Source organism: Typopeltis vanoorti, chromosome 16 (assembly GCF_054136105.1).
Source record: "Typopeltis vanoorti isolate ZY-2024b chromosome 16, IOZ_Tvanoo_1.0, whole genome shotgun sequence".
In the NCBI taxonomy this organism is placed as follows: Eukaryota; Metazoa; Arthropoda; class Arachnida; order Uropygi; family Thelyphonidae; genus Typopeltis; species Typopeltis vanoorti.
In genome coordinates this window covers 105,477,741-105,487,364 of record NC_143564.1, presented here as the reverse complement: position 1 = coordinate 105,487,364, position 9,624 = coordinate 105,477,741, and the positions used below count along the sequence as shown (strand labels likewise).

The window sequence follows — 9,624 nt, the reverse complement described above, 5'->3', positions numbered from 1 at the left end:
CTTCTGTCCTACACTCCCGTTATTCCACATCTCTTTCCACTTGATCAGATTCATTATCTGCACTAACTTCTCTACCTTCCAGCATCAGTCTCTCTAAGCCACCCAAACAAAAACCACTCAAATACGCTCCTGCGCAGTTCACTTCCTCCTTCAACCCATTCCACATAACAACAAACTCCCCCCTTCCCCCCACACATTTCTTCTCAGACATTTCTGCGTGTTGCCCAGACACGTGTCTGGGCAACACGCTTACTACCTTTTCTATCACACTATTCTCTTTTATCTGTCTCATCAACCTCTGGATATCCAATCTTACAATCTCCTACTAACACTTCCAACTCATTTTCTTGCTTACTCCTCATATCCATCACTTTAATATGGTCTGGTTTTCCCTTTTCAGTCCTTTCCAGCCGTAGGTGACTTTGTAGGCATTGCCCACAAAGTATTCCCAGTGAGAATTTTACAGGGTAGTTCACCATTGCTTTTCCAAACCCTTCAATTTTATCCGGGCTCAGGACCGGCATAAGGCTGGGACATGTTCATGACTATAATTCATGTTTGTGTTCACAGGCCAGTTTGCCTGTTCTGGGGTACGAAAAACTCGAGTATCCTGATGAACCCCCCCCCACCTCTGTATGAGACCGGTTAGCTGACCTTTAGTCGAAAGACACCAGATAAAGTTTCCTCACGTCACTGATGGGAATCGATCCCAGGTCTTTCCGACCAAAGAGCTTTGTCTATACTGACTGAGCTACGAAGGCTGTCAACACTTTAATCACTCTATTCATTTTACCTTCCAGAAAACAAACCTTGTTCATCTTCTCCTTTACCACACCTCTAATAATTTAATCCTCGACTTTCGTTCCAACTGATAGTTGGAATTAGAACGATATAAGTCATTATTTAAATTAAGGGGATATTAAATCCCACATAGTTTTAAAACCGAATAAGAAACTCAAAGATTGGAATCAGAGAGTTTCTTGCCGAATATAGTAAATAGTAAACTATAAAGTATCGGCGACCACTGGCGTGAGCAAATGCAAGTGTCCCTAGCACGTAGTGCAATACCGATACTTTATAGTTTACTATCTACTATATTCGGCAAGAAACTCTCTGATTCCAATCTTTGAGTTTCTTATTCGGTTTTAAAACTATGTGGGATTTAATATCCCCTTAATTTAAATAATGTTTTCATTGCCGAAATGAAGCTTATTAACTCTTCATACTTAAGTAACGATATAAGTCATTTGTACCTATGACAACTACCAATTTTGCTCGTTACTTTTCATATCTAATGCCTCAATCACTCTACTCATTCTACCTCCAGTAACATATACTTTCTGCATCCTCTCATCCAACACACCTTTAATAATGGAATCATCATCATACATAGACACTCGCGGTTCTTTCATTACCTCTTTTTTTTAGCAACATTATTTGTTTTCATTATTTTTAGAAATTTTTCTAAGCCTTTTTTCGACCGGTTCCCGAGTTAGTCAATCTCTGGCACGGGCAAGCAGGTTTTTCCTCCCGAAAACTCGGGTTTTTCGTCCTGTAAACTCAAGAAAATCGACCGTAGAACCCACATTATTTCAGACATTAAATATATTGTGTTAGGGACCACGAGATGGCTGCACATTTGAGCCGTCTCTCTTCACTGCGTACCGCTTAATTAGTGATAGCCTTGGGCCATCTGTCTCTGATTGGGTACCAGTGGAGATTGAACTGCCCACTCAGTCTCCAAAAGTTAAATAGGGCTAAATGGCCTCGCCTACTCCCGTATACGGGAATAAAAAGGCGTTAGCTGATTTTTTTTTTTTCACACTTCCATACATATGTCGAATTCTCTTAACGTCCTTCCATATCCATTTCATCTCTTGCCTCATCTTAACCAACTCAACTTTCGAATATTGCGTCACATTTTCGATGTCATTCATTCTTTAGAATTTTCAAACTTTTCAATCTTGCGTCACATTTTCGCTCTTTTTCATTCTGTCGATTTTGTTGCCAGCCATACACGATGGTTCACAGTCAACCCCGCGCGCTACGTTATCTTTAACTGCAATTTGTTTTTTAACTTCGGCCACATTCGCATCGCTTTCGTCTTTCTTATCGTCGATTGTTAAGTTTTTCAGGTCGCTGGTTTTGTTTTTCTAAACTTTTTTTTTACAATGTTTGCTGCTGTTTCGCACCGTCCTTTTTCCATCTGACAAGCACTTGTCCTTCTCGAGGCATTCTCACCACTAACACTTTCAGTTATCAAAACATTAGCACTCATCAACTCTTTATTCAGCTCACACTTCGCACACCCTCCTTCCATCCGCATTAAATATCCACAACATTTGGTTATCTATATAACTAAACGAGTACACAAAGCACACCTCAAATTTCACGAAACGACTGAAATCGAAATTGAAATCCTGCATGGACAAAGCCGCCGACATCTTTCCTTAGCCTTTACTATACTAAGCTCTAATTTTAACGAATTCGTCAAGAAAAAATAATAATTAATCAGCTAACGTCTTTTTATTCCCGTATAGGAAGTAGGCGAGGCCGTTTTTAGCCCTATCTAACTTTCGGAGACTGAGTGGACAATTCAATCTCCACTAACCCAACGCTATCATGAATTAAGCGGAACGCAGTGAAGATAGACGGCTCAACAAGTGCCGCCATTTCGTGGTCCTAACCTTAATACAATATATTTAATGTCTGTGATAATGTCAGTTAGATAGATCTAAAACGGCCTAAACCCTACTCCATGTACAGGAGTAGCGTTAGTCGTTCCAAAAGGTTAAAAGGTCTTGCCTACTCGCTATATGGAAATAAAAGGCATTATCTGATTATTATTATTATTATTTCCAGTGTATGAGGAACAGCTTAGTGGAAGTTGCACTTGCATCCACAGCACCAGGTCGCCTGAAGATAGATTTTAGTTTAAGTCTTTTTGCTGCTGACTGGAGGAACTTTTTCTAAGATTTTCTTTGACTTCTTCCCTAGTTAGTTGATCTCTAGCACGGGCAAGATTATTCTCCCGCAAACTTTGATTTTCCCTCCCGAACTCAAGGACATCGACTTCGAACCCACATTATTTCAGGCCAACATATTCTGTTAGGTACCAAGAGATGGCCGCACTTGTTTTTCCATCAGTTGCCACTTAGTATTAATGATAGTCTTGTTCCAGCTCTCTCTGAGTAGGTTCTGATGGAGATTGAACTGCAGACTATCCTCAAAAAAAAGAAAAAAAAAAGGCTAGGGTTAAAAGTCCTCACCTACTTTTTATAGGGGAATAAAAAGCATTAGCTAATTTTTTTATATGAGGAACGGTACCTTAACCACTCTCTTGATCATATAGATATATTTGTACAAGATCGAAGCAATATATCTATTGGGACGTCTTGTGGAAACATTTTTACTTCTGTGATACTGAACAATCAGAATAAAGACAACAGGTTTGTGGTAGTTTCCAGCTCCTCAATTAGTTGATCTTTTACCCATGTATAAAGGGCTTCTTTTTCGTTCCTACACTAGGGATTTTAAATATACAACTATGAGAAAGTAACTGTAGAACATCAACCATTTCCAATAATGAAATTGCAGTTAGGTGAAGGATCCCAGATCGTGTTAGTTTTCTATCATACTTCTCCCCATGTCTTTACAGGCAGTGATTACCATGGACTCTGGGGGTTGTGGTTGTTTGGATTGACGGGCAGAGATAAAGATGAGGGCATTTTACTCTCTGCTATTTGTCTGTGTTCATCTGCCGCCACTTTTTATGATTTAAGGGTTGAAAAAAACCTGTCGATTTGCTATAGGAATGATTAAATCACCTTCAGATGATAAAAACTATTTATAAATTTTCTTCTATCAAGGTCTTACCAATGTCATATTTACCGACTTAGGTCTTAAATTGATCCCTAGCATTACTGAGTTTGCAATAATTGGTGAGTTTGTTGTTAGTCATTCGTTTGCTTGTATGTATACAAATTTCATTTATAAATATAACGAATTTATTCTGTATAAATTGCAGTAATTAAATAAATAACGAAAACCCAAAAAACCCATTTAGTACATTAAAAAACGTTACTCTAATTAATTAAAAGTTCACAGAAACTGTGTGCAAAAATTATTCGTTTTTGATTATTTCAAAGGAACAAACGAGATAATGACACAAGTTTCTAAGAATATAAAACTCATCCAGGCATATGTATACAGTGTCAAAATGGTAACCAAGGCACTAGTGATGAAAGGGTAAAAATATAACAAAGTTTTCAGTCAATAATATGATTGCGATCTTTTTATGCGTAATGAGTAAACAACCACTTAACTTTTTTCAAAAAGAACTTCTTGGAAAATTCATGGTATGTTTTTATTTATACAGGTTCATATAACTTAACTATATATAGAACTTTCATTTCCTCGTCATTATTTGATTTTATTTTAAATGTGAAGTAACGTTTCTACATATCTGATAGCACTGAAAGGCAGTTTTAGCAACTTTATCAATCGATTTCAGCAGTACCAGTTCTTGTATAAAATGTGGCATAAATAAATAAAGTCTGTTCTTCCAAATTCATGTTCATTATTTTTATTTATTTATGCTTATGGCTACATGAAACTGGCAAGTGAAAAGTACAATCACAATTTCCAGAAACAAATGATGAAAATCTTAACATGTTTAATTAGAGAGCAGTTGTGTCTTGTGCAAGAAACTTGATCCATTAGAGGAGGCCCATTTCACATTGCATTATCATCTTCTAACATGAAGAGGAGTTCTGCTGATACTATGACGAGGGCTATAAGAATGATTACGAGAATAACGTCTTCGTGGTGAGACGGGACCATGATCTTCTGTTTCCTCCATAACCACAGCCATGACCATACCAACTACAGGTCAAGGTCCTGTCTGGAAAGCCAATACAAGGCCTCATCCATCACTTTGTGGATGTCTTGTAGGCCACCACTGTGAAATTGGCGCCTTGGGTAGTCATACACAATATGAGTAATCGTCTGAGCCATTGGTGAACAATCACAACAAGGGTGATCTAACAGCCCCCATTTATGTAGAAGGTAGTGACATCTGCCCTGATTAGTTCTGATCATGTTTATTAATGACCAAATCTTCCTAGGAAGAGCAAAACTAGGCCGCAGACCATAGGGATCTTTTACCAGGAAGCCGTTTGTTGGGAGATTGATGTTCGCTATGACTTGGACTGACAGATTTTAATTTTGACCATACAGGATGCATGAAATTATTTACTATTATTATTATTATTATTATCATTTAGGCCTCCAAGGAGTCAAAAGATTCATCTTGGGAGGTCTTTCCTAGGAAATACAAGTCTATCAAGACTCAATGTGCGAGGTTCTTCCCCCCCCAGGAAACAGTCTATTATACCACTCCTTAAACTCATTGACCGATCTCGCTCTCACCACTCTATCAGGCAATGCATTCCACGGTTCAACCACCCTCTATGCAAAGAAACCACTCCTCACCCACTTACTCACAGTTTCCTTTCATAACTTCCAGGGATGGCCCCATTGTCATCACTCCTTCCCACTGTTCAACCAAGCGAAAGAAATCCCCAGTGTCAACCCTGTAACCACCTCTCAACAGTTTAAAAGTCTCAATCATATCACCTCCTTCTTCTATCTACCAAACTCTGCAGTCCACATTCCCTCAGCCGATCCGCATAACTAACATCGTACAGTCCTGAAACTGTATTTGTTATCCGCCTCTGTACTCTTTCCACAGTTAATTCATCCCCTTCAAATCCTGGAGACCAAATCTGAGAACAATTGCCTAAGTGTGGTCTGATCAGGGTCTTATACAATGGAATGATAACTCTTTTATCTCTGCAGGTCAGCGTCCTTCTCATTATTACAACAATCCTTTGTGTTACCTTCACCACTTTTGCAATATGTCCTTTGAATTTCAGGTTTCTATCAATCATCAACCCCAGATTTCTTGTCTTCCGTACTTCCTCCAGTATATCTCCTCCAATAGAGTATGCAGGGTCCCATCGATGTGTCCCAAACCTCAAGACTTTACATTTTGCTGCATTAAACCGACACCCCATTCATTTGTCCATCTGTCTAGCTTATTCAAATCCTCTTGCATGACTACCACATCTGCACTATTACTAATAACCCTTCCCAGTTTCACATCATCCGCAAACTTTTTCAAGCCACTTCAGGCATTTGATAAGCAGTGTAGTAGTCTCACAGTGAGCAGTGAAATAAATCTAAAACCAATCACAGGACATTATATTTTTGTTTTAATCCTTTACCCAAGGATGAGTAAATGCTTAAAAACAAGAATATAATTTCTTGTCAAGTATAATTTATGCTTGTAAGATGTTATGTTGAATTACAGAATTATAAATCACACGATGAGCATCATTAGTATTTCTTACAAAATCAATGCGAAAGTTCATTTGTTTTCTTGGAAAGACTGTGGGAAAAAAAAATCTGAAATTATGCAGTAGATCAACACAGAAGTTAATTGCTAATTTCTGAAACTGTAGCACAGTTTTTTTTTTTATCATCAAAAATATGATAAATATCTACGAAGTTATAAATCATCCTCTTACATCAAGCTTAGTTTACCACTGGTACAAATTCCATGTCAGCATTATTGTTATTATTATCATTGCACAGACTCCTGCGACATTGTGGGAGACCCAAGCTATCAACACCATATCTTTCATACCTCTCCTTGAAACTATTAGCAGACAGAACACTTACAACTGATTCAGGAACCCATTCTATTCAATCACCACTCTCCAAGCAAAATGTCTAGTACTCATGTCCTTGCTAACCATGTTCTCCCACTTCCAGGGATGACCTCTTGTTCTACTCCCTCTAGCCATGTGATGAAATATTTCTCCTGCATCAATCTTATAAAATCCTTTAAGTAACTTAAACGTTACTTAATCCACAAACCCTCGATCTATCCTCATAGTGAGCATTCGACAGGCCACATGCCAGTCTGGTTGGTCAAGTGGTTAACATACCCGCTCCCCAACCAACAGGTCACTGGTTCAAATCCTGCTACAGGCATGGATGACTATGATCATCTTACTGCTGTAAAACCCATATTAAAACCATAAAGAAAAACCACATTAAAACCATAAATCATCATCATGATCACCACAACAGATCACTCACCATTTTGATCACTAACCACTGTATCCACTCTACCACTTCCTCATCCCCCAAGAAACCCAGGTTACCTGAGCACAATAATTCAGATGGGGTTCATATTAAGGCTTTATAAAGGATTGGAATGAAAATTCCCTTATATCTGCTTGTTAGTGTGTTCTTTAATAACCAAGTAATCCTGTGACTATGCTGGCCACTTCAGCAATGTTCCCTTTAAATTTCAACTCTGTATCTACCACTATTCCCAAATTCCTGGAGTACAGAACTTGTAATCTTTATATCCCAAATTTTCGGTTTAATGCAGCAAAATGTAAGGTCTTCAGGTTTGGAACACTTCATACTCTATTGGAGGAGTCGTACTGGAAGAAGTAGGAGAGACAAGAGATCTGGGGTTGATGATTGATAGAAACTGGAAATTCAGGGACATATTGCAAAGATGGCGAAGGTAACACAGAGGATTGCTGCAATACCAGTGGCACACTCGGGATTTAATCCTGGAGGGGGCTGAGCACTCAGGATTTAATCTTGAGGGGGCGGGCGAGTTGAGTAGATGATTGGAGAATACACACTACGCATTGCATACAACCAATGACTGAGCATATACAATGATCGCTAATTCATAAGTAGTATAGAAATAGAAGACACGACGCAACATAAATAAAAAAAACAAATTTTAATTAGGAAAAGATTTTTGGAAAATTTTCTAGTGTTTTTTCCTTTTTCTTTAGGGGGGAAGGGGCCCTTGTCCCCCTCCCTGGGTGCGCCACTGTGCAATGCTGAGAAGGATGCTGACCTGCAGAGATAAAAGAGTTATCATTCCATTGTATAAAACCCTGATCAGACTACACTTAGATTACTGTTCTCAAATTTGGTCCGCAGGATTTGAAGGGGATAAATTAACTGTGGAAATAGTACAGAGGCAGATAACAAAGATGGTTTCAAGACTGTACAATGTTAGTTATGAGGATCGGCTGAGGGAATGTGGACTGCACAGTTTGGTAGATAGGAGCGGTGATATGACTGATACTTTTAAACTGTTGAGAAGTGGTTACAGGGTTGACACCGAGGAATTCTTTCACTTGGTGGAACAGTGGGAAGGGGCCATCCCTGGAAGTTATTACATAAGGAAACTGTGAGCAAGAGGGGTGGTTTCTTTGCATGGAGGGTGGTTGAACTGTGGAATGCTTTGCCTGATAGAGTGGTGAGAGTGAGAATGGTCAATGAGTTCAAGGAGTGGCATGATAGACTTTGTCTTTCCTAGGAAGGATCTCCCACAATTAGTCTTGATAGACTTTATGTCAAACTGTCAAAACAATATCTATCATATCTCTTCTTGAATTCATTTATAGACAAAGAACTCACAACTGAGTCAGGCAATGCATTCCACTCATTCACCACCCTCCAGGCGAAATACCTCATTCTCACACCCTTGTTAATCACAATTTTCCTTAATTTCCAGGGATGACCTCTTATTCTTTCATCACTATCACACAGCTGAAACATTTCCCCTGCATCAATCTTATAAAATCCTTTTAGTACTTGAAATGTTTCTATCATATCCCCTCTTCTCTGCCTATCAACTAACCTCTGCAATCCACAAGCTCTCAGCCTATCAATGTAGGGAGCATTTTTTACATCACTCACCAACTTAGTCACTCTCCTCTGAACCCTTTCCACAACCCCTTTATCTCCAAGGAATCCAGGTGACCAGACCTGAACACAGTAATCACCTGCTTTATAGTTCTACATACACATATCCTTTCTTAACTGGAATTTCAACATGTTTTGCTACCTCCTCAGTCAAGACTATATGATCACTTTCCCCAATTGGAGGCAATATACCATATTTACTTGAATATAACTTGCCCTCGCATATACCTCACACCCCTGATTTTACTTTATGAAAAAAGAAATTAAAAAAATTTCGCATATAGTTTGCACACGAAAAAGTTTAAAACTTTAAGAAATAGATAGTGAATGTTGTTATGGTAGTTTTAGATTTTGGAATTCGGTTGAAGAGAATCAGCATTTCAACTCAATAATTGTCAGCTTGCCTTTGTCATTGAGTCGTGCGATCTTTTATTAATACTGCACCAATCATATGAATACAAATGGAAGCAACTAGTAGAGGAAATGTGGGACCGAGAGCATTAACTTCTACTCTATCTTGGATTGCATGGAGTGGATTAAGAATAAGAGACCATCATTAGAACTGTTGTGCAAGTGGATTTTGAGAGCTTGGACATGATTTCTCCAGAAATAATTAATTTAATTATAGAATCATTGTTGCTAAAAGATTCAAATATATCGCATCATGATCATGAAGGCGAGTGGCCAATCGTGTAAATAACACTGATAATTAAAATTTAAATGCATTCATTTTATAAATAATGTGAGCAATTATAAATTATAATGAATACTGAAGATTTAATTATAAATGTCAATTTAGGTTTTTTCCTGAAA

The 9,624-nt window shown here is 38.3% G+C and overlaps 1 protein-coding gene across 1 annotated transcript in view; it reads left to right on the top strand.

Moving 5' to 3' along the window:
• Positions 1-4,231: 4,231 nt before the first annotated feature.
• Positions 4,232-9,624, top strand: part of LOC150098244 (RIIa domain-containing protein 1-like) — a 31,575-nt gene continuing 26,182 nt past the window's right edge. The window contains exon 1 of the mRNA XM_090406286.1: positions 4,232-4,358. Coding sequence (XP_090262412.1) covers positions 4,281-4,358 — 78 coding nt within the window. The 5' untranslated portion in view covers positions 4,232-4,280. The remainder of the gene's footprint in view (positions 4,359-9,624) is intronic.